This window comes from Taurulus bubalis, assembly GCF_910589615.1.
Source record: "Taurulus bubalis genome assembly, chromosome: 17".
Lineage (NCBI taxonomy): Eukaryota > Metazoa > Chordata > Actinopteri > Perciformes > Cottidae > Taurulus > Taurulus bubalis.
The window spans coordinates 12,532,582-12,558,851 of NC_136605.1; the positions used below are offsets into that span (position 1 = coordinate 12,532,582).

General features: G+C 39.0%; 2 protein-coding genes across 2 annotated transcripts; both read left to right on the forward strand.

The window, feature by feature from the left end:
* Positions 1-1,138: 1,138 nt before the first annotated feature.
* fscn2a (fascin actin-bundling protein 2a, retinal) lies at positions 1,139-6,135 on the forward strand (the record flags this gene model as incomplete). The annotated part of the gene is made up of 5 exons (XM_079232546.1): positions 1,139-1,961; positions 5,102-5,258; positions 5,345-5,466; positions 5,573-5,740; positions 5,881-6,135. The coding sequence occupies 5 exons, from the start codon at positions 1,139-1,141 to the stop codon at positions 6,084-6,086; spliced, it is 1,476 nt and encodes a 491-aa protein (XP_079088672.1). The 3' UTR covers positions 6,087-6,135.
* Positions 6,136-16,263: 10,128 nt separating this feature from the next.
* On the forward strand, positions 16,264-24,261 carry LOC306750279 (transmembrane protein 235; the record flags this gene model as incomplete). The annotated part of the gene is made up of 4 exons (XM_079233680.1): positions 16,264-16,429; positions 17,437-17,514; positions 19,426-19,563; positions 24,023-24,261. 4 exons carry the CDS (start codon positions 16,264-16,266, stop codon positions 24,259-24,261), a joined length of 621 nt encoding a protein of 206 aa, XP_079089806.1.
* Between the last annotated feature and the right edge of the window lie 2,009 nt (positions 24,262-26,270).

Sequence of the window (26,270 nt, forward strand, 5' to 3'; positions counted from 1 at the left end):
GCATTAACTTCAACATTTCCAGGAACCTCAGTGAAAGCGGGTGGTAATGCACTTACAAAAGGTTGACCTTGGTGTGCACTGAAACAAAGGTCATGGAGTTGTGCCATCTATTATCAATTGACTGAGAGAAAAACAGAGTTTAGGAAGGTTGAGAATCAACTAAGGTGAAAATGGAGCAAAGGCAAATGGGCAATGCGTGTACATTCAAATATGTGATATTCAAATCCCTCTAAACTAAGCTCTCTACAAATTTAAATATCTTCAAAGACGTGAAGCAAATATAATGTTGCTATGGAGCTCCTCTGTACCAGCATGTGGCAAACTGAGGAAAGAAAGAAACCTTTGTACCACTTTGGGAGTTAAGACTCTGCCTCTTAATCAGCCATGTACATTAACCTTGGTCAAATGCAATGTGACAGAGGCTCTTTGTGAATATGGTTTTAATCTTTAAATCAAGTCAACAAGAAGGAGGTTTATTCATGCATAGGAAATGTCAATACAAATGTGCATATATTTACACAAACTGACCCATGAACAACTTGAAAGGACTTGAAAGAGAAGTAGAAGCAGTGGGGAGCAACCAAAAGCACCTCTCTGGACATGTTCCAATTAGGTTGTGGCTGGCCAGCAGATCAAAGCCAGGATAATCCTAGACCCGGGTGGCTTGGCTACTAGTAAATTAACCTAAATATGAATGTATGAATCAATAGGGACCCATGTGTCATAAAAGAGTGTGCCAGTGTGAGTTACAGTGAAGGAAGACAAGAGTGGAGGAAAAAAGAAAGATGCGAGCGTAAGGGGAAGAAATGGAAGAGATAGAGAAGGAGTCCGAGTGTGAACTGGAGAAGGTGAAGGAGGAGGGAATGTTCACGGTTGGTGCACTGAGATGTGACGTCAGCGGCTTGTTGGATTGAGGTGCTTTGTCCTGCTGAATTTAATCCTAACTCATTAAGGAACAGAGAGCAAGCGTCTGTGCAAGCCCTCTGGGGAAAGAGGGAAAGTGACGGGAGAAGGAACGAACTCTAAACATTCCACCAAGGGAGTAATTTACAGCTTGAGAAACGGAAAAGACGAGAAAGCAAGCATTTTATTTTTGCTTTTCAGATTCATGCCTGCTTTGCGGGTGGCCTGTTCAAGCATGCCCACCAACGGAATAAATAGGGCCCTGAAACTGCAGTTTGGTCTCATCAACTACGAGAGCCGCTACCTGACGGCTGAGGCTTTCGGCTTCAAGGTGAATGCCTCAGGCGTCAGCATGAAGAAGAAGCAGATCTGGACCCTTGAGCAGGACGAGCAAGATGGCCAAGTAGTGTTCCTCCGCAGCCACCTGGGACGCTATCTCGGCTCCGACAAAGACGGAAAGATCACATGTGGGGCAGAGAAGCCTGACCCTGACTGCCGTTTCCTTATTGTGCCACAGTCTGATGGTCGCTGGGCACTGCAATCAGAGCCTTACCTGCGTTACTTCGGAGGCTCGGCTGACTACCTGTCCTGCTTTGCCCAAGCCATTGGGGAACAAGAGCTCTGGGCCGTCCATTTGGCTTTACACCCGCAGGCCAGCCTGCTCAGTGTGGCCCGTAAGCGCTATGCCCATCTGTCTGCTTCAGATGGAGAGATCTCAGTGGATAGCAACATTCCCTGGGGGGTGGACTCTCTGGTCACCTTGGTATACCTCGATGGCAAGTACAGCCTGAAGACCTGCGACAGCCGTTTCCTCAGAAATGATGGCAAACTGGTGAAAGAGAACACCAATACTACCAGCTTCACACTGGAGCTGAAATCTGGCAAGCTGGCCTTTAAGGACTGTGATGGAAAATATCTGACCCCAGTGGGTCCCACAGGGACGCTGCGGTCCGGCCGATGCTCCAAGCCGGGAAAAGATGAGCTGTTCGATCTCGAGGAGAGTCATCCGCAAGTAGTTTTTCAAGCCGCCAATAAAAGATTTGTCTCGGTCAAGCAAGGTAATCAGTGTTGCAGTTTTGAGAGAAAAACAAATGATATATACAAATGATCTAAAATGTATAGTTTTATACAGAAAATGGATTGGAATGCTACACATACAGTATTATGTTCCCAATTCATCAAAAAGTAGAACTTATTTGTAATTGTTGACAATCATCAAGAGTAGGGATGATATTTGGTTGTTTGCATGTAAATAACTTCAAATCTATTCAAAAGGAGGCAAAGTAAAAGTGTTTATATGGAGAAAAAAAATTGGAATAAAATCAACATGGCCATCATGTGAGCTAAATATAGCTAGAACTGCTCTCAGAGGATCCATGCTGAGTTCACACATGGGAAAAGAACACATTTAAAAAATCTTGACAGACAGCACAGTAATTGCCACCACTGTGATTTTGCAATCACTTTGCAGCTAACGTCCTTGTGCACTTTACCTTTGTTAGCATCTAGGTGAGACCATTTTTTTCTTCAGTAATCGGTCCCCCTGCATTTTTCAGTTTAATCTCTACAAGAATATCTCAAAGCTACTAAAACACAGAACAAGGAGAACACAGATGTTATATCTTGCAGGTTTAGGTATTGATGTTAGCTAAGAGTTTAGCCCTCCCTCGATAATTGCTAAACACATAGCACAGTAGACTGCACAGTGGGCCTGTTGACAAATAAAAATACAGTAAATTTGTTCGATTAAATGTTCATATTTTGAAAAACTCTGCAACATTAACCAGCTAATGAGGGAAAGTGCTACCTTTCTTGTCTACTTGCTGGATCCAGAATTGTTGACAGCCATACTGTGGTGGTAATTGTGGTAATGGGCTTTGTCATTTCCACTGTGTGTCCATTGAAGATTAAGCAGCGTGCAAATAACTTAAGGGCAGAACTGTGCCCAACGGGTGTCAATTACCATCAATGGACTTTAAGGCTTGACTACTCACTCTTTACCGTCAACCATCGAGGGAAGTTCTCCAAATTGTCTGGCTTCATGGTCAGCCAGTGTGGCAGTGAGGTGGCAGCCAAACGGGGCCACAGACAGGCCTTACCAGATGAGTTACAAAGTCTTCTGTCAGCCTGCACGATGTCATTTTCTATGTCCTGTATAATTATTTAAGCAAACAATGTGGGAGGACAGGGGAGCAAATTATGTTCTGTTGCAGCTTTTTGAAGCTTTAAAATGTAATTAAAACAACTAACAGCCTTGTCTAGCGGCACAATGCTCGTGCAATACTAGAGCATATCTTAGGAACGAGGTTCTCAAACTAACTTTCGACTGCAGTAACCATGCTTGTGCATGACTAGAATGCTGCATTTTAAATAAAGTCACCATCAAGGCAATATTTCAACAACCTAGCACTCTATTCTCATAATATAGGGCAAATAATTACACTTTTAACTGTAGTGTGTGGCCTTGTGGCAGTTCCATGTTTTTTAAGGAACAAGGCACTGAAAGCTGCTTAGTAGGCCCTGCAGTGCAGATTTGCATTTCACCACTCAGGGAATTACAGCAAGCGAATGAACAGGAAGGGTGGAGGGGTGACTATGGGGGATTAGAGTTGTAACAAGCTTAAGAGAAAGGTTGAAGGACATTTGTGGCATCTAATTTGAACTACAGCAGACAGTTCAGTTATAGGCTATATGTCTGAGTATTCTCCGTCGCCTGACACGCCCCACCAGTTAGAGTTAATACATGTGGATTAAGTGTACAACACGAGATGGGCTGGTTGTGATTGAAGTTCAGAGCACTAACTGACTAAGAGAAAAGATGGGCACACTTTTATGCAAATTCTAGATGATATTCTGTGTTTGGTTAAACTTTTTCTTACACACTTGCTTTTGTATGCAATGAGTTGATAAGATGATATTTGTTGATGAGCAACAAGTCCACAAAGTGGCACATGGGACCATCCGAAGCTCCCAGATGCCCAGAGAGCAGGTTAACTGTTTAAAGTGAACTTCTGCTCAAACTCTATGAAACACTCCCGCAAACTTGAAAGGTGAATATATTCTGATATGGACATTCTGCAGTATAATCCACTGCTACAATACAAAAGACCAAAGCCAGCTCTATGATGAAGCAAATCACTTTATTTCTTAAATCCTACCCTTTAAAGTCTAGCTGGAGTTCATGTTTTATAGGCTACTTAAGTGATGGATTTTGGGAAAACATATTTTCATCAAATGATTAATATCGAAAGATTAAAAGTTAGCAAACATTGCAATATCCAAATGTTCTTGAAACTCAGTAAAGCATGATGTAGTTAGTCTGATTAAATGCCATAAATACATGAAGGTCATTGAAAATCTGGACAATGTGTCATCCAGTATGTTGACATTTGCTATTGCACTTGGACACACCCTTATATTATGAGAGGCTAACATGGCTCAGGACCTCTAGTTAGTGATGAATTTGCCAGCTGGCTAACTAGCAAACAAGTCACAGCTAGCTAGCTAGCTAGATACTTACAATCAATAATCCATAATATATATTTGTGCCATAAAACTATGAAACACTCGTGCCACTGAAGGGCATGGCCCCCCAGCACCATCATATTAATGTGCTGTGTTGTGTTTACTTCCCTTTTCTGTTGAGAAGATAACTTTTGTTAGCTTTGAGGGACTGCTGGCCTTTCAATGTCATTTATTAATGCTTTGTAAGGCATAGCTAGTCTTCACTTTAGTTGAGATCACACAAAATACTTAACTAATACTTAACTAACGACTAGTAACTACCTGAATTAAATCATGAATTGCAGTATTAAAACACATGAACCATTAGTGCATCATCTATAAATCCTTAATATAATTTGTTCACCAGATATATTACTTAATTGGTTTGCAATATGTATGACTTATTTTACAAAATGGGGAATCCATAATTTATAAAGTATGAAAACCCAATCATAAAACGCATAAGTCAAGTTTATTAATCACATAATATGTATAACTGTGTTTATGAATTGCATACTAATGAGTTACTAATGAGCATTCATGTTGGAACAATACTTTATAAATTATGAATTAAGTGTTTACTAATGCTAAATAGTGTGCAGTTATTATAAAGTGCTACCCAACATTGTAATCCATTATTTATATTGAACAAAGGCAGAATAATTATTGCTGTCTTTTCTTCCCTTTTCACCAGGAGTGAGTATTTCAGCCAATCAGGACGTGGAGACAGACATGGAGACCTTCCAGATGGAGATTGATAAGGAAAGCAAAAGGTCCATGTTCAGGACCAATGGTGGATCCTACTGGACTCTCGTGACTCACGGAGAGATCCAATCCACTGCCACAGAAGTGTAAGTAGCTCATAGCTTTCAAAGAGGAGATTTCATCTATGTTTTTAACTTGTCTCTCACTAACCTCTCCATGATTTGGTTCCCAGCGAGGTCAACACAATGTTTGACATTGAGTGGCGAGGACAGAGGGTGGCACTCAAAGCAAGCAATGGAAAGTATGTTTGTACAAAGAAGAACGGGCAGCTCTCAGCAGTCAGCGATACAGTGGGTAAGAGCTTTCAGGCCAGACATCTAAGATTGAATGCTGAGCCACAGGTGCAGCTACTTTGACCCATGCAAAAGAGAAAAGAACAGTATTTGTCCCCTCATTGCAGGTGATAATGAATTATTCCTGATGAAACTCATCAACCGCCCTATGCTGATCCTTTGTGGAGAGAATGGCTTTGTGTGTCACCACAAGAACTCCAACACTCTGAATGCAAATCGATCCATCTATGACATTTTCTCATTGATTTTCAATGATGGCGCCTACAATATTAAAAGTCAGTGTTTTCATGTATGCACGTCACAACACAGTCAAAATGTATATATACACATATCCCGTTTTAATAGATATATTTAGCATCTACTGAATCAATTCAAACAAATATCTAACATACAATCCACTCATATCCTTCTGCAGGTGTGAATGGAAAGTTCTGGTACATCTCAAGCAGTGGCTTCGTGTGCTCAGATGGAGAAAAGCCAGAGGACTTTTTCCTTGAGTTCCTGGAGCATGGACGCGTCGCCATCAAAGGTTCTGATGGCAAGTACCTTCGTGGAGACCAGGGAGGCACGCTTATGGGTGGCGGTACAACTGTTGATGTATCTTCTCTGTGGGAGTATTGATCAGGGTCCACGAAGAAGAAGAAAAAGAAGAAGAAAGAAAGTGAGGTGCAGGACCCGCTTCTATCAGCTCAAATGAAGAGGACTGAACGGGTAACATTTTCCTGACTTTTTATACTAGCTGCCCAATCCCATGTTTTTGTTTTTTGTTTCGTATTGGGAAGAAGTGAACACATAAAAGAAAATATGTGTGGTTTTTACTGTAAATGTTAAAATGTTTTGTCTTTAAAATGACAATGCCAACATCGAACAACACTTACTGTGTGAAAACGTGTAATCTCACAAATACAGAATAAAACCAAGACTGTCCCAATTCCATCGGACCCACTTTGTTCAATATAGGTGCAGTGACAACCAAATATCTTTGAGGGCAGCCACACTGATCAGTCCATGCACAAAGAGAAATGTAATCACATAAGCTGCAATGTGAATTACGGCCAGGGCCAGATATTGGGGAGGCACATCCATATTCGACCCAGCCTCCATTTTGACCTCAGCTACACATGTGAAGTTGCATTATTGCATCTTGTACGGTTTCTGTGCTATTACGGTCACAAGACCTGTACACAGAAATATAAACACCTGGCAAATACTCAACACCACTTCCCCAGTAGTTCCCGCTGCACATTTTGCCATTATTTTGACTCAAACAGACTCAGAAGGTGAAAATAATATCAATGTAGCTGTTGTAGCTTGTAAAGAGTGTTGCTGCCTAACTCGGTAAAAATCCCTCTGCCCCTGTTCGAATAAATATATCCAAACACGTGACGACTTCTCGGTCTTTCAAACTGATGTAAATTTGGCAGAGAAGGACAAATTGGTCCTGAACAACATTCACATGTCAACTGAAAATTAATGAAAAAGGAAGGATCAGTGTGGCTGCATTCCTATGTTTACTTATAGAAAACAAACAGGTGTCCTTTCTAGACACAAAATAAACTTAATTTGGTTTTGGCGACTAGACCTTAATTCACTTCATCAGGATACTTCCATAACCTCTATCCTACTATTGATACTACTGGGCTTGTTTACAGATTTCCAATGATTTCAACACTTTGACACGTTGTATTGGTGTGATCATCGACATCACTCTAAGCAACGGTTATGCACCACTGTCTTTGAGGACAGCGGATGGCTGGTGCCAATGATGTTTTCATTTATCTTAATAGATCATGTATACTAGCTTCCGTAATAGCACCATATAAAGGTAAATGAAGTGGACTTGAGCAAATAGACTGTACTGTCTCAGGCACCTCTGCAATATGTGAGCAATATCCTAAGAGGACTTAACTTAGTATGCAAACACGGAAATATGTTTGTGCATAACACGTACAGAAATACAGAAACAGGACATGTTTAGGGACAAAGGATATCAGTAGAAATGTCATATATCCATATCAGGGCACATTTAGAGCAATTTGATGGACTATACATCATTTTAATGTACCAGGTATGGACTCTTGAACTATGAAAATGCTTCTCTGGTGTTCTGCCTCGGGGCCTTAAACAATACTGCACTCTCTATCCCTTTTATCCCTTTATACACTGTTCTGATGTTCAGCGTTGGGTGGTATGATTAGAAAATATAATGGATTTAGATAACAGACTGATAAAAAAGAAAATGTGTTACTGGGATACATTAGGTCATTGCAACAGCAGCTTCCTGTAATACATAATGAAGAACTAAATGTGCTTGAATATACATTTTTAAATAATGCTCGCTTGTTTTCCATTTGTCCACAGTCGGATGAGAAAGTGTAGTGGATTTCTATTGTGAAGGGAGTGCTCTGTAGACTTTGTGGTGTTTGTCAAACCCACAGCCAATTTGGCAGCAAACTGCTACTTCAGCTTTGGAAAACATGTTATGTTTCACTTTTTACAAAGCTAGGATATCTGTCTTCCCAATTCGCCCAGTCGTGCTTGGCTAGACCAAGAACATCCCACTGGAACCGATATGAATCTTCTCATCTAACTCTGGACAAGACGGTAAACAACTGCGTTTCAAGAAATGGTGGAGGGTTCCTGTCAGTCATCTACCAAACACTGCTTTTGTAAAACGTGATCTGTAGCCTCTAGTTGACCCTTAGCCAGCACAGACCTTTTAAAGGGAGGTTGTTTTTGTATTTTGATCTCACAGGACTCATTGAATTAATTACTTTCTCCTGACACCCATCAATGGCACAAGCTGCCGAGACTGCATTGGCACAGATGTTGGTGTTGTGTGATTTACAAGGAAGAAATACAATCTGCAATAGTTCAAGTGTAATGTCTAAACCAGTGGTTTTGTGTTGTGTGCAATTTGCAATTAATAGAGAGCGATTTTAGAAAGCAGGGTTTAAAAGGTTTGGTCACTTATGCACTCTGTATCAGCCCCCAGACATATTTTAGAATGTATTAAATATAAATGTTTGTTTTGTTTTATTATATTTGTTTTATGATATGAATTTTGAAAATATTGATAACAATAAAAACTTGTCAATATCTTTGTTGACTTTGGGACTAGAATTGTATGCCAAGCTAAGAATATGAGTGGAATTTGTGATTCAGTAGTTCAGATGGTAGAGGGGGTTGGAACCCCGGCTCCAGCAAACTACTGTAACGTAACGTCCAGAACATCTGTGATTAAGAACGTATAATGAATTTGCTTCATTATTTACCATCAATGATCAGTTGCCATGGAGCAGAGACGACTCAATAGACCTTTTTATAGCAGACCTTTTGACCTAGTATTGTAAGGCCGGTAAATGAACTGCACTTATAACCTACATAACTTTCTCTGAACAATTAAAGCGCTTTACATTATGTGAATCCTTCACCATTCCCTTCACACAGAAGCTGAGGCTGACGTGCCCATTGAAAACAAGGTTGGGTTCATGGTCTTGCTCAAAGACACTTTGCAATGAGGTAAAACGAAGAGAATGCAAATTATTTATGACGTACTGTACATGAAGCATGCAATTTGTCACTCAAAAGTATTATTATCATCACCTTTGCTTTTCTTGCAGTGTTTGAATATATATATATATATATATATATATATACATATTCGAAAAATAACGGTCACCGGCCTCACCCGGCACGAGAGTAGAAAGTCGACTGTCAAAAAAGCATTGGTGCCAGCCTGTCCTCCATCCAGGACTTACACAAGTCGGGAGTCAGGAAACTTGTAGGCAGCATCACTGTAGGCTCCTCCTACTCATAACCTGTTTTAGCTCCTCCCCTATGGGAGATGTTACAGAGCTCTGTACACAAGAAGACACAAGAACATTGTATTCCAACAGGTCGTCACTCTGATGAACACTTAACATTGGATATACACTGTCAACAAACCTCAACACCAAAACATCCACTGCTGCCATTACAGATTATAGTTTTGCAGTTTTTAATGCAACTTGTTTTATTATGTAAAAATATACTGTAAACATCATTGTAAATCAGTATTGAGACAATTTAACATCTAAAGTACATCATGTACAGAGTCATCCAGTATTTATTTATTTGCACTATTTGTACACTTGCAACTTCCAGAACACTTGACTTGCATATGGATTATTGACATTTTGTCATGGTTGGTTATTGAGTCAAATTCCTTGTTAATGTGTGTAGATACGAGTGCATACACTAAGCTAATTATTATACTGATATAGGCCTTTCTCAACATGGCAGATTTAGGCCCAGTAGGAAAGACAGGTGTGCAGGCTCCAGGCTCCTGAAATATTATGAGTTGCTTTTATTGCAACACTATGATGAGTCAGAAATCCCAGTAACTGTTTAAAATAACATTTCTGTCCATGGCCAAAATAATAAAAAAAAAGAATGGTAAAAACTCAACCAAAATGCTAAAATATACTCTTGGCAGCTATTTCCCAAACAAAACACAGTCCACGCTAGTTAGCATTTGTAGTGTTTATAATTATTAGTGTAATAATTCCCCACACCACCTCCTAGGATCTTGAACATCATATTTTACACATTCATCCATAAATTCAAGTCAGAGAAGACTCTTTGATCAGTGTGGTATTGCTAATAGGATTTTCCCCTTCACTACACTGGATGGCAGTGTGTACCTCTCTTAGCTCATGCTCCGCTAGAGTAATAGTCCGTGACAAGTGCTGTGAAAGTAGTATTTCACAACAAGCACAACACCTGTTGGCAATCCCCGCACTGCGACCGACCTGACATCTGTTCACACACTTTCGACAACTCTGCATTTTTAACTGGAACTGGCATCAGCTGTCACTTCCAGTACACAACACCTATGCAACTTAAAGAGAACAAGACATGGTTTTGCATAATGTACAGGAAGTATTTTACAGCTGTCCATACTATACTTTGTTTATCCATAACACATATAGTATTTATTTTTAAGAATTTTAGTTGATTCTCTTGAAATCACATACAAACACACACTCAACTTTTCTCAAGCCCAACACATTTGGTGACACTTTGCCTCCTCTTGATTCTATAATTGCACTGGCAAATGTTTTCTTTAAGCATCACAGCCTATACTTAAAACTCTACTCACAAGCCCCGATTGTTACACACAACTCACTGAACTGGAGATGTTAAAACAGATCAACTTGGGTTTAATGTGATTTATCTTTGGCTTTGGAAGAGCATTTTAAACAAGCATTAAGAATGAGAAACAAACTAAATAAATCTAAAATTAAATAAGTTGTCATTGCCAGTATAAAGTAATAAATCATTTGAAGCAGAGTTTCCCTTTCCGTTTGTGTGTGAACCAGAATCTCTGATGAGAATAAATGGCCAAAGGTCAATATGTGTAATAGATTCTCTCCTCTGTATGTTGTACTGCAACACTGCCAAGGTTTGTCTGTAGATAGTTGTGTTGGTAGCTAGCTTCATGTCAAACATTAGACAGAAATCCAATTATCTTTTCTTTGGGATATAAAGTGCTTGTTTTAAACATATGTGCTCAAATCCTAATATTTCATGCAAAACACGTTGCAGATGATGTACAAACATATGTTGGTACCAATACTTTACTTAAGAGTAATTAACTGAAATAAAAAATCTAAAAACATTTTACATCACCTTGCCATACCAATTTTCAAAACAGGAAACAAATTTGTCATAACTATTAAAGCATAGTATGTATAACTTTGACACATTTTACTGTATCGTTAACAACAAACTGTAAAAAACTCTTAACATAGTAGGCTCGTTCGTTAGAGCTGCGCCTCGCCTGGAATCCAGACGAGAGCAGGCGGCCGCAGCAGGAGGCGTTGACAAAAAACTGCAATGAAGTCGGACAGTTGTCAGCTGTCAGCTGCCTTCAAAGTAGACACAGGAAGTCACAGAAAAAAGTACTTCCTGTTAGTTCCGAACTTTTGTTTACTTGTAGTTTGCAGATCACGTTTGGATTTATTATATGTGTTTATAAATATATATATTTATGTAAAATTGACTGTGCAGCTGCATCCTTTGGTATTTTTATGTCTGCCTGTGAAATACATTACTACTGGTTTAGATATGTGTTATGAAAATACGATTTTGAATTATCAACCACACAAGATGTGTTTTTAGATTAAACATGAGACGAATAGTCAATAATCGAGGGTTAAGTATTACAACTACACATAAAATAAGGATTTTCTACAACACGTGGCATTTGCTGTCAGATCTAAGAGCCAATCAGCTCTCTGATGTGGCGAGAGCCAGGCGTTTCCCATCATGCACTGGGCCAAGCAGTCGTTTGAGAGCAACTGCGGCGGCTGACTCTGAAATCGACGGCGACTTGATCTCTTGAGAGTATCGTTGACCATGTGTGCATGACGTCAGAGCAAGTCGGGAGCAAGTCGGACACAAATCTAACCGGCATGCATTGCGCGCCGATCGCCGGCGATCGATTCTGCGCAGAACTGGCTCATCTCGAACGAGCCTAATGTCATGAGCAAAAGACAGACAACAAACTACACCTTCACCCTTCAGATGTCCCTTGTTTCCATAATCTCTAGTTTCCATAAACCTAATTTTGCAGCCAAATTTAAAAAGGGTATTACAACAGCAGCTACATTTTACAGATATTCTGCCAAAACAGGACCTTGGCAGTGAATCTGGAAAGGAGTAAGACAATTATTGTCAAGGAAAAAACCCAAATGTCAGTGCAATCCCAATAGGAGTTTACAACGTAGCTATACAAAAATAAAAATAAATTCTAAGTTGGGGGGGGCTTTCAAAAGACAAAAAGAAGAGGACATTATAGACCACAAAACAATCTGGCCACCTACCTAAACAGAATCGCCCTGAACCTGACTATAAATCTTAAAATCTATAAATGAACCATTTTGCTGCAGTAGTAGTGATGTGTGGGAACAACCTGACAAAGCAAGGTTATTGAAAATTGATTTAACACCCAAAAGAAAGCTTGCAAACTGAAGAGTCCACGGAAACACAACACACAATCGAAGCCGAGCCAAAATAGACCAAGTGGTACTTTTAATTAGGATTTTTTTTTTTTTAAAGAGCAACACAAACACCTTAAAGCCAATGAGCCCAGCTCCTATCATTACAGAGGAATGCTGCTCAGCTCATCTACAGTGTATAGACCTCACACAAACTAGACCGGCCAACTTAAAGCCAAAGGTAAGGACATCAAACACTGCAGATTTTATATGGACCTTAAAGTAAACTTCAACCTTGTTTAGTATACCAGCTAATACAGAGGAAGAGCTGGTCAATGAAAAAGACATGAATGACCACAATCTGGCCATTGAAACTGGTGGACACACAAACCTGCCAACTCAGTGTCACTTTTGGCAAAAGGCAGAACTGACACAAGGAGAGGTTAACTTTGAACGTGTCCTACCTTCTGATGCTGCTTTGGTTCATCACGCTGCGCTTGCATCTTCGTACTGCCTCTCCCAGTTTGAATATTATGTGACTGAGTCCCTTCCTCCTGCATTCTCATAATGAATCTGCAAAAAAATTACAGATTTTTTGAATAATTAACTATTAATTGCATTAGGTTATCTGAGCAAACTGTTGCAGCACAACATGCAAAAAGAACAAAAGCAACATGACAAACTACATGTCCACCGGCTCAACCGTACTCTAAGTGCATATGTGATATGTGTATAATAAATATGTGCTGATGGACGACATAGATTTGGGAAAAAGCCCTCCGAGGCAAATATTTATTTGTGATTTTGGGCTATACAAAATTAATTGAATTATATAATTGAATTCAATTGAATAATACTTAACGCTCAATTGTTGACTATTAGTCTCAGCTTTTATCTAAAAACATATCTTGTGTGGTTGAATATAATAAAGATTATTTATATAATACACATCAAAACGAGTAGTAAAATGTTTCACAGGCAGACATGAAAAGAAAAAAGGATGCAGCTACACACACATTTCTACATAAATAGATATTTATAAACACATATGAATAAATCCAAACGTGATCTATAAACTACAAGTAGCCTACAGATCGGAACTAACAGGAAATCATTTTTTTCTGTGACTTCCTGTGTATACTTTGAAGGCAGCTGAAAACTGTCCGACTTGACCGCAGTTTTTTGTCAACGCCCCCATGCTGCTGCCGTCTGCTCTCGTCTGGATTCCAGGCGAGGCGCAGCTCTTTCGAACGAGCCTAATATCTTTGCAAGACCATTATGCAGAATAGTCCTGCTCAGATAGTTTCTGAAATATCCCTTATGAATATATAAAATTCCAAAGAATTCAAACCTATAAAGAACTGCCATAAAATAAATCTCCCAAAGAGAGAATGTGCATGAGGACCTGAGAAGATGATACTGATTATTTCTCACACACAAGTTTGTCCATGTGCTATGAACAAAACCAAGCAATTTAATTAATTCTACTTCAATGGACGGTTAAATTATTGCAGTGTACATTTCTCATTTACCTCCATGCCACAGCAGATTTATTTGTGGAAACTGAAATGCAATTCAATTGTGAATTTCAATAGGCTGCACAGATTTTGATGCTTCAGAAAATTGCAGTGATCCAGAGGAGCCAATCCATTTCCCATCCTACACCTGCAATCCATATTCCCCTCTCCTTTGTGTCTGATATAAATGTATAACATGAGATTTTTTTTTTCAAAAACTGACAAAATTGGGTACAGAACCCACCATACCAGAAGTAACTCGAACTTTGTCCATCTATTTCTGACTAAAAACAGCAACCTGCATGAATGACATTTGGCTTACAACCTGCTTTGTATTGTCTGAGAACAACTGGGATGATGGTCGAGGCTTTAACATTGTGTTCTCATTCATGAGCTGTCGTTTAGGAAAAGGCAGTGGGAAATCAAACTTTATTTATAACACAGAGTACACAAAATTAAGAATCTACAAGGACTATGCAGGACATTGTTTTTTTAGCCAATGGGTATGTGTGCTATAACAAATGGCTTTATAATGGTACCACATCCTCTTCCAATTACATCCCAGTGCAATACCTAAACAAAGCAAGCACTGTATGTCAGTTTGACAGATATGTTATCCTGATGTGTCCAATTGCACCATTGACTCTCAAATTGTATGCCACACATTGTGTACAGGGCTGACTTATACGTAATGTAACTTATATGTAATGTCAAAACAATTATACCTCATACCATATTTAAATACACTTGCCACTTTACCATTACACTTGTCACTTTCACATTACACTTACATTCCACCTTAATTACTGTAATCTGTTTTGTCTGTGCCCTTTATTTTAATTTTATATTATATTGTAGATTTAATTGTACATTTCATGCTCCCATTTCCTGCACCTTGTTTATTGTTTAACACTATGCACCTCCCGCCAAGACAAATTCCTAGTATGTGAAAACATACATGGGAATAAATGGTTCTGATTCTGATCAGCTGACTCATCTCATCCACTTAAATTAGGAACTGATAAAAGTGAATGCCATTTGCAAAACAATCTGCAACTGGTTCCTATCACACCACAGTTTTAAGTAGAAATACTTTCTTCATTACCATTCAAAGGGAAACATTTAAAACATAGATAGTTATTTTCTGGTGAACACAGAGATGGAGGAAAAGCTGCAGCAGTCTGCAAAGAAGCTTATTTTTGTACTTGAAATTGCTTTTCACTCACAGTACCCATGACATTTGACAGAGAGGGCATTTTACACGGTAGAATGGGGCAAATGGTTTAAAATGTGCAAGCTGAGATACCTACTGTTATCCACAGCACAGACTTCCAGGCTCTGATTTAAAGCGGTGCAGGCTCTGCTATGTTAATTGTTTTTCTTAATGTATATCCTATCCTTTCAAAACTAAGACTTTTTTTCGTGGGTCAGTGACAACATATAAGCTTAATGACATCCGTGGTTTGCAACGCTACCAACACAACACAACAGATGGCATTTCGTCTTCTTTTGGGTTCAGGTGTGCTGAGCTTTGAAGGCACAGCGTCAATTATCTCGGCGGCCCCACCCACAGGACCCTTCCGGCAGGTGTCTCTCAATGCCTGGTCATGGAGTATTTTAAATGATTGTTTGTTGCTTTTACATGCTCTTATTATGAGTATTTCTTAAATCGTTTTTTTTCTTCTTCTTTGTTCCTATTTCACCTCATCGGAGGCAGCCGTTTTCACGACGTGTAGTGACAAAAAGGTTTTCTTCAAATATGCTTCTCTGGCAGCAACCACTCTGAAAATAGTCTCCAATTAAGTTACAGGAAGAATCAAGTAAATAGTAGATGAACCTTGGCCGGAAGTGGACTAGTTTGTATTTAAAAAATAAATAAATATCGAGCACCTCCACCACAGATGTTTCGCGATCGGGCTTTTATTTTGGAATTCCGCACCGCAAGCGTGGCGTTTCATTTTGTTAACTGGACATTATGGATCAATCCAAGAGCGCTGTACCTCCAGGCTTGTCCGCGTGAACCGGGGTGTGAGCTCGATATGTACCTGCATGCCTTCTATTTTGTTTTTTATTTTGTTTTCCTTTTAAAGTAAACAATTCCGTGATTACGTTTTGCTCAGTTTCCATCCTAAACTACGTTTCAGGACCGTGATTGCCATGGAGAACAGCACTACGGGGAGAGGAGAGCTTTTACGCATACATCTTTGAGCGTCGATACAGGATACAGTAAAAAAAAAAGAATATATAGAAACTGCACAGACTTTTAGAGTAAGTGCGCTCTGCGTTGTTGACTGCATCATGCAGTACAGATTGGTGGTTCTTTCTGCTGGGTTTACAGGTCTGCTCAGCTTCAGCCTCCTCGCTGTGGCTATTGGGACTGATTACTGGTACATTATCGACGTGAATAAACCCAACTGCACAGAGGACCTGAGTTCACATTCTGGACTGTGGAGAATATATGAAGGTATATTAACTCAATTTAAGCCTAGATATTGTAGTATGCAGTTTGTACGCGCGTTTATTCAGAGGGTATAGTCTTTAAGCTGTAATACAATCGAATTATGTCCTCATTTTTCCAGCATAACTTTTAGTTACGTGGTTCTTACAATGGGGTAATTTTAAAAAGCCTTTGTCATGAGGCAAACACTGTTGTGAGTAAAACGCTTGTTCTCATATATCCATTATTGACCGTCTCTTATTTTGACAGTGAAAGAAAAAAAATCGATCTACTGTAATTACATGTGATGCTGTTTAAATGTATCATTGTTCATACATTGTTCATTGACCCAGGGTTTCTCTCTCATTCTGCTTTTACCATGTTCAGTCACAGCAGCAGGCTACGGCTATAAATATACCGTAATTTATTCCTCATCACTTCATTGTTTGGGTTTCCAAAACGGATTGCAGTAAATTATTGTAGGTGTGTGGTACTAATGGACAGGAGAGATGACATGCCAGTGCTTTTACCCTTGAGAAATAAATGACACAGCACACAAGTAATGTGCTGAATTATATACTCCTCATACGTTTCAGTTTGAGGTCCCAGAGATGTTCAATGTGTTGCTGCTGGTGCCGCCCACAGTTCACAATAAATGCCAATTTGAGACAACATAATGTATGAAGCTTATCAAGCAGTGCACCTGTGACATAACGGTGGACCATGCACTGACACAAGTGTTATATTATCTTCTACTGCAGTGTGTGAGCTCACAGAAGCAGTAACCTGAGCTTCATTCTGCACAGAGGTGCACAACTGTCACACATGCAGGCCTAATGAAATATCTGTCAAATAAAGATGTCTTTAATTGGTTTCATTAATTCAAGTTAGCATTGTGTTGAATTTCTAAATATATTGACTATTTATACAATTGCAGGATTTTAGAAAAGTGACATTGTTAGTTGCAATTTTCCAGTCTGACAGCTCTGTCCACACATCTGTCCATGTGTAACCTTTTCCCCTGGCATTTTCAGGAGCAAACATGAGCATAGTCACCCCTTCTTTCACAGCAAATATGTCCAACCTGTCAGAAGTGGAAAGGCACCTTCTTGGTGAGTCGTTTTGTTTATTATTAACTGGCATGGGAGTTGATAATGAGGTGGATTTAAATAGTAAGTCAGTGATTTCTGACAAAAAGAATGTATAAGTGTAGTTGGCTGCTGATGAAATTGCATTCACATGTTACTGTATGCAGTCAGAAAATCAAACACACGATCATTTGTGCAAAGGATTTTGTTTTCTGAAACATTCCCAGTTCGTAATGAAATACAGTAATACATTGTTTGTGACAGAAGCAACCCTGTCTCCTAAAAATTACGTTCCCCCAGAACTAAAACGCATTCTCAATTACGTTTGACCAGAAACGTATCTCCTCCCTGATTACGTTTGTGTTTGACGTATTACAAATGCATTGACTATGCACGTATACATTGATTAAACACTTATACGTTGATTATACACGTATTTTTGTTTTATTGTTTTTACGTTTGTGTTTGACGAATTACAAGTATGTTTATAATCGTGTGTTTGTGTTATTGTTTTCTTGCTTTCCCGCATATTTGTATTTCTAAACTCAAAAAGAAAAGGGGCGGTCTGGAGCCGATAACGGGGCCGGGGTCCGGTCTGAAGACCGCTTGGCCGCCGCCGTGAGGCGTATAATCAACGTATTTGTAGTATGTCAAACACAAACGTAATCAGGGAGGAGATACGTTTCAGGTCAAACGGAATTGAGTTTGCGTTTTAGTTCTGGGGAACGCAATTTTTAGGAGACAGGGTTGGACAGAAGCCATCTTAAGCAAGTCTCAACACTCACCAATTGACAATAAAACTGGAAAATAGTGCCTCCCTGGATGATATAAATCAATCAAATGGTTGCGCTCAGCATATCCAGCTGACTCAGCAGTATATCCAGCTGACTTGTAGTTAAAGGGATAGCTGTTTTGAAGTGGTTTGTTTGAGGTATTTATCCATAGTCAGTGTCTTACCTAAAATCAATGTCTGTGTGGAGTACCAGCATGGGAGCAAAGCAACGCTGTGGTCGGGGCAGCAGAGAACATATTTGAGAAAGCGAAAAGACGGGCCTACCTAAAAACAGCAGACAGCGCTAGAAATAAAAGGGATGGTGTACGATCAGCTGCTTTCTGGTTGTGCTTGGGCTTGACAGAATTATTTGGGTACGCTTGAATGGATGGCGGTTGATGTACAACAGAACATTTCCAAATATAAAGCATTTGTTTATGGTCTCTTTATTAAATATATTTTCAATATTTGCAGGATTTTAATTTCACACATAGTAGGTGACTAAAAACGTAAGTGATGTCACCAACTTTGCAGGCGCTTCAGTCAAATTATCGAATCAATCATCCTCATGTTCTGTGATTGTGCACCAGCGAGTGAGCCTTTTGTTAAGAGACCATATATTACTGTGCATGTGTCGTGCTTTCTTTAAAGCAGGGGTGAAAAATTGACCCATTGGTCAGGGCGTAGGACCTGAAAAAAAATCTGGTTCCCGGTTTCAGTCTCGATTCGGTCGGGAGCACTTTATAATAAGTACACACTATTTAGCATTGGTAAAGCATGAATAAACACAGAATTCATCATTTAGAAAGCATTATTCCAACATGAACACTCATTAGTAACTCATTAGTATGCAATTCATAAACATTCTTGATTACTAAGCTTTGGTTTTCATACTTTATAAATTATGGATTCCCCATTTGTTAATGAAGTATGGGGGGGTGTGATCAGCTGTTAAACAGCAGGCATGGGTACAGAATCCACGGCCCGCTACTGCTGTAGGTAATGCACTGACAAGGGTCAAGTACCTGGAACCACCCAACCTCAAAACCTTCTAACTATAACTTTAAAACCTTCTAACTATAACCACACAAATAAGGCACAAAATTACAGCACTTTAACATTTTAAAGCTCTAACCACTGTGTGTTTGTGAATGTGTATTCAGGCTTGCACAAGGTGGTGGTCATCATGTTGCCCCTCAGCCTGGTCCTGCTGGTGTTCGGCTGGATCTTTGGACTCGTCAGCTCATTGGCCTACAGTCCCAACTTGCTGGCTGGATCAGCATCCTACGTTCTCTTCTGTAGTGAGTCCATATAGATTTTCTTTCTTTTTTTTAGCCTGTGGCAATTACATGTTTTTACGTCTAGGTTGTTCTGGAGCAAACCATTTGCTTTGTCATGTCAGTGTGTAACATGTATGATTATAGCTGGGCAATATGGCTAAAATCAATGGCTGCACATATACACATACAGGTGCCTTGTTGTGTCTTAAATACACATAGAAAACCATGAACATGTAATATCTCTTTCACTTCTGGTTTACCTCTGACTTAAGGCAACTGCTAAAATTTCATATAGACCTTCTTACACTTAAGGCCAATAATAAACCTGCAATTAGTGTTGTATAAATATTATATATTGCAGATAACAACCCAAAATTATTAATTTCACTCTTATCTAGACAAGACAATTGGACTTAGGCACCACATCGTCAAACATTCTCCTTATGGAAAAGGTTAAAGTTATCAGCATTGACCGCAACATGTGGAGTGATTGCTCATCATGATAAAGTGGCACAAACAATAGCAGAAGAGCTTGTTCTTGATTGAACGATTCAGAGAGACTTCTCCCTGGAATCGTCAGTGCAGGCTCAAATGGCCACTTTACAAAATATCAACTAAATTGAATGTTTTTTTGTTTAGCCAAGTTCATTGAATACATTGCAACTTATCCCGGTAATCATGGGCAGCCAAATCATAAAAAAAAACGTCTTCATTAAATGTAAGTATAAGATAACATGAGCCACAGGCCGCACATACAGAGTTTGTGTGTTGGTGGGATCAGTCCACTACTTTGCTCCAGACAAGCTATTTCAACCATTGGTGGCATTGCCATGACATTTTTGTGCACATATTCATGTTCGCCTCAGGATGAATTGTAAGAACTTTGGTATGAGCATGTTGCCATGCTAATTTTAGCATGTGGCTCAAAGCACTGCCTCACAGAGAATTGTTGTCAACTTAAAATTATATTTGCTAATCTGTATACCTGAATAATGTTCTCAAACATAAAATAATTCTTGAAAGCATTCACATCATTTTGTATCCGCCCATAAACAAGAATTGAATGCTCAAAAATACAAACTGAATGTTCAACAGAATGGGAGCTCAAAGACAAAACTGAGCATCATTCTTTTTGGGGATATTTACAGAAATGTCTTTAGTTTGGTCCAGTTGTGAGGCGACCTGATCTGCATGGCAGTAAAAGGGTATGCTTCCATCAGCAATACTGTAAGATTGCTTTTTCTCCTCTACACTATGAAGGGTTCAGCTGTTAGCAGTCGTAATACATAGAATATCCATGAAAAAAAAGACATTTCAGGTTTGAATTCAAAGGGAAGGAGTTTTATTCTCGATTTGGTTGAGGGTGAATGTATGACTGTGTGACAGAAGTAAGGATCTTATTACTGTGTATATTCCGCCATCTCTGCTGACAGGCCCAGCCTCCCAGACAGCTAATGTCATGCTTTGCACCAAATGGCCTGTCCACATCTCCACATCAAAAGACCTGCGAGCACCTCCACTCTGAAAACCATCTCGGATGCTCTGTGAATTAGCCTCTGACACTGGCCTAGTGTTCAGGTACATCCACAGTAGCAAAGTAAACACTTAGTTCAGTAAAGGGTTGCATACATCGTATTCAAATTGACCGTTATCATCATACACATTTGCTTATCTATGGTATTGAAATAAACTGAAAAGGAATTTTGTGTGCAAGTTAAGGAACAGACAACTGTATGGCTGCACTGTCATACACTAAAAGTATGTTAATTTATTTTAAAAGCTCACTGATTATATTATTTTTCATTTAGTGACATTATCATTCTATGACAGAATTATTTATTATATTAATAACATTAATAATACAATAACCCTACACTTAAATGTTTTTTTTCTCCACAAGCGTTAATTAAAATTAAATGTATTATACATGTATTATAAGTGTGAAATGGATTTTTCCAATGCACCCCAAGCGTACCAAGAGATGAACTAACATTTCTACACTCTTAATTTTACATTTGTGAATTTCTGAACTGTAAGGTACATTTCTTAAGTCTTACAGACAATTCTGTTCACCTAAAACTTACTTTAATACCTTAAAACATACTTTAATACATTAAATAACATCACAATTGAGCAATTCAAAACACAAACCAGAACAATGGTACAACTTATCATCTGAACCATATGCACTGTTCAAATCAAAGGTTTGTACATCTGCAATGTCAGCTTCGACAGCATCCTTCTCCTTCTCTCTCCTCTCTCATCTAATTAATACATTGTGTTCAAAACATTGTCCACTGAAATGGCCAATTAGAAGCTTACACAACAAAGTACAATATCAATCCTTTTATGGACCTTCCACATGGGCGTCTCACAATGGCATATATTTCTGTATAACAGCAAAATATTCACTAATCTATACTCAGATGGCTCTTTGGGTACAAGAGTTGGAAACAATCCCCAAAGCACACCTCTCCATTTAACTTCAGGTTGGGATTACCTATAAAAGACAAACATCCTGACTATGCTTTACTCTTCCTGCTGTTTCCGTACGTTTAAATAATAGGTCAAAGATCCCTTGAGTAGTGTGTGTGTGTTGTATTTGGGTTCAGATACAACCCGTTGCACAAGAAGTAATACTTTTGTTAAGATTAATTAGTTTGATTAGATAACATTCAGCTGTGCACACTGAAAGACAACTTCAATAATGAACATGTTTCTACCTCATTTATTTCCTTGTGTTGGAAGGTTGCAACATTATGGTGCATGTTGTAACTTGTTTGTAGCCTCCCACTCAGACTTGCAGACTTCCACTGATTTTAACGGTACTTGTTGAACAAACAAGACATGAATTGTCAATTAGTGATCAAGAGGGAAAACAAACAAGTTGTTTTGGAAACTCATTTCCCTGAGACAATGATTGGGGGGTTACATCTTCCACAATGAACACACTGTGCTTCTTGCTACTCCCCTTCAGTGACTAAATCAGAATATGAAGTCTGATGCATTTCTTACCATCTTTACTGCATCTTCACCAGCATGCTTCCATCTTCATTTTCTAAACTCTGGAACAGAGGGATCAAGAGGAAAATAAGCTGCTTCATTTAGCAGTAGCTATATTATGGCATCTAGAGGTGTATTGTTTTTAACCATAAAATGTGTTACATGGTAGTATTACAGGTGTCTTGTTTTGATTGAGAACAAGTGAACACATTACATTTATTTGCTGAATAGTTTTTATTTAATATAAATACTTTACCCACAGAAATTATCATTTGTATATCAATTACTCTCTCTGCGTTACCGCTTGCGTCTTGCACTGCCTTCCAAATCGCATACTTTCTCTTTACTTGTAGTACATACTACAGCTGCCAAAGTGCGTACTGGTGTATGATGCGTCCAAATGGGCTTGCTACTTCATCGTATAGTGCACCTTGAGCTTTCATCCTCTTGCTTTTAAATCTGGTGCGCAGAGGATTGTGGGTCAGAAAAGCATTCTGGCTTGCATCCTGTAAAATATGACATGTTGATAAATTGAAGTAACAGCAAAAACTATATCATCTGTTTATAAACTCTCACACAGCCCTTGCAGTATAATCCAAGTCTCATTAATCCAGTTGAAATTTCAGAACTTCTCAAACATGAATCTTAATATTTTATGCCGTGTTCACACAAATGTCAGAAGACACACAAAATAGACAGTGTAGAGTAGAACTAAAGGTGAACACTTGAATATAGGAGCACTAATCAACTGCAACGGGCGCCTAAGTGCAAGACAAACTGCTCAGGAGTTGGACTTTCTATATCCTTCTATGAAACAAAGATCTGATGAACCTCTTAGCACTCTTCATTACATTTGTACTTGCTCACCTTTGTTTCTCTCTAACTTTTTGTACATACGTGCCAGTTGGGAGCACACCACATGGTAGACGATGATTAGTAATTATTAAAGGTCCGTCTGAACAGCACTGTGGTATATTTTATTTTGCAGTCACTTTGCAGTCATTTTTATGACTTTTTTGTGGAATTCAAGAACCATATACAGCAGAAATGTCATCCTTACACCCGATGTTCCTCCTGTAGAGTAAATCAATGGAGTAAATTTAGAAACGCCATGCTGGAATAATTGTATTTTAACGAGACAAATGTTTTTTGTTCTCGAGATGGCTTTAAATCTTTAATGCTTTAGGATAATACTAATTGTTTCTCATTTATGTGCCTAAATCTGTATTATCTAATGTCATCCGTTAAGTGAAGAGATTATGTTGGAAAATAATTATTTGCCGATGAATATATTATCACCTTAATGAACTCAAGAACTGGTTGATTGTAATACATTATGGTGATTATGGTTTTTGATTAGGCAGCACGAGGATCTCATTCCAAGAGGATCATCAATGCTACAGGTACAAGGCAGTATGTATACGTAAGGTTTCATTTTTCTAATCCATTCCATGTGTTTGTTTCTGTGCACTCACAGGTCTTTTTACCCTGTCGGGGGTCAGTATCTACATCAAATACTCCAACCTAGCCATGGAGGAGTTCCAGCGCGTTGTGTCCCCAGAGAGCCTCGCCCACGTGGACGTGTACTTCGGCTGGTCCTTAGCCACGGCCTGGCTGTCCTACAGCCTGGAAGTGGCCACTGGCGTGCTACTCCTGCTAGCTGCCAGAATAACTCAGATCAAGGGACGCTATGGTGTAACCATTGCCATGCTGTAGATTGTAGATCATCATTGTTATATGATGCCCAAAAGGCACCCACAGGACAGTATTGTATTGCTGTTAGTATTTGTTTATTCATTACATTTTTTTAACATTAATATTTCAAGGGCCAAAGCAACTACATGGAGATGAGAGCTGGATTTACGAAACTGCAACCATAGCTACATATATGCTGGATGAGTGATGCAGTGTTGAACAACCTTGTACACCAGCTGCCTTTCATCCTCTCAGTATAATTTTCTGTCCATTGTCCCAGTCCACAGTGATATTACAAATGTGGCCATTTTCATGTGGTATTTCATGATAGAACATCTGCTGCGTTGTTGATCCATGTGTTAGAGAGAATTAGCATTTCACAGCAATTGAAAAGCAACTAGCCTTTTGTTGATGTAGAAGTTGAGGCTTGTGACCTTAATATAAAAATGTTTGTTTGTGCCTCCTGCTTTCAAACTTGCTATACCACCTCACTGGTAAAAGTATCATGGAAACGGGGATGAAGATAAATGTGCTCTTGGGGATCCTGCTCGTTGTTTTCAGTAAAAACAGAATATGTGCACATGTTGCTGCATGCTTTGCGGTAGTTAGAGGCTGGATATTGAGACGCCTCTTCCGAACGCGATGTACACATGTCCAAAGAATGCTCTAAAAACCTGAACAATACCGGTATATTCCACATGTATTAATAGGAAAATGCTTTTGTTTGAAATAAGGCGCAATTCAGAATATCCAAATGGAATATGACGTTTAGATGGGCTATATCAAATTCGGAATATTATCAAAATCTGAATAATAGTGGCATATGAGTGCATGTACACAAAGTCAGTGTTGTCTATAAATGTGACCGGAATTCGGAATAAACTATTGAAGATATTGACAACAGTCACTAAACATCATAACATTACTACTTTGTATTACTACCTCGGTAATATGCTGCAAGAGGTGTGAATGTGCCACCACATAAAATAGGTTGAAAAAGAGAAGCAAGGCAATGTAAATAATTCTGGTTGCAAAGCTTCCAAAATAGGCTTTGGAAATGTTTTCTTTGTTGGAAATAAAAGATGACTTTATTAGAAATGGTTAGAAATATGGAATGTGAATCATACACAAAGAAAACGCAGCTTTACAAGAATGTCACTGTTATTTAGCGAATGTTTTTGTAGACATAAAAAGGTTTATGAGTTGCAGGCCAAAATGTGAGATGCACTTTTGACTGATCGTTTTTTAAGAATAATTTCTGGCCCTAAGATGTGGACCCGCCACACTTCTGCATGCTTCTCTTTGCTAAGGATGAGCATGGCAAAGATAAACTTTACGCCATTAAACAGTGTGCATATATTTGCCTGAATGTGATTTGCAACGTGATTTAACGTGCCGCAGCCATCAAAATCCAAACCATGAAACGTTGTGTCCACTCTGCTGTTTGTTGCCTTTAATCCGGTCTCAGAAGGAACAGAGAGTAGAGATCTATAAAGGAAGGAGCAAAGCACAGCGGCTCAATCTTGAAGCCCCCCTTTTATATATTAGGCCTGCTGAAATCCCATTAAAATTTTATGGAACATAATAATTCAATCCACTCTGGCAGAGGAACACCAAATATGGTGGTAAGCCATAACTCTGTGGTTTGTGCCCTTGGCCTTGACAGAGTGCAGTCATTTTGACTTCAACCTCTAGGCTCCTGGTTTTAAGAATGTATTGAAGAAACACAACCTGTTTTCATCAGACAAGCTTTCCTCGCTCAAACTATCTCATTGGGCAACTCCCAAACGTGTAATCGCTCAATACATGTCAAAATCAATTCTCTTGTTTTAGGAGATGGCTTTTCAGTTGTGTTTGGGAAATGTGTCTTTTTCATGAATCTTAGACTTTTCCCCACGAAAAAGAGCCTCTTCAAACTGTCTGTGAAACCAAGCTTAATTAGGCTTTCAGCTTTCCTGTGTGATTGCTCAAACACACGGCGCGACTTCTGCTCACTTCAACAACCGTCAATGGGCAATGAACTGTCGCTT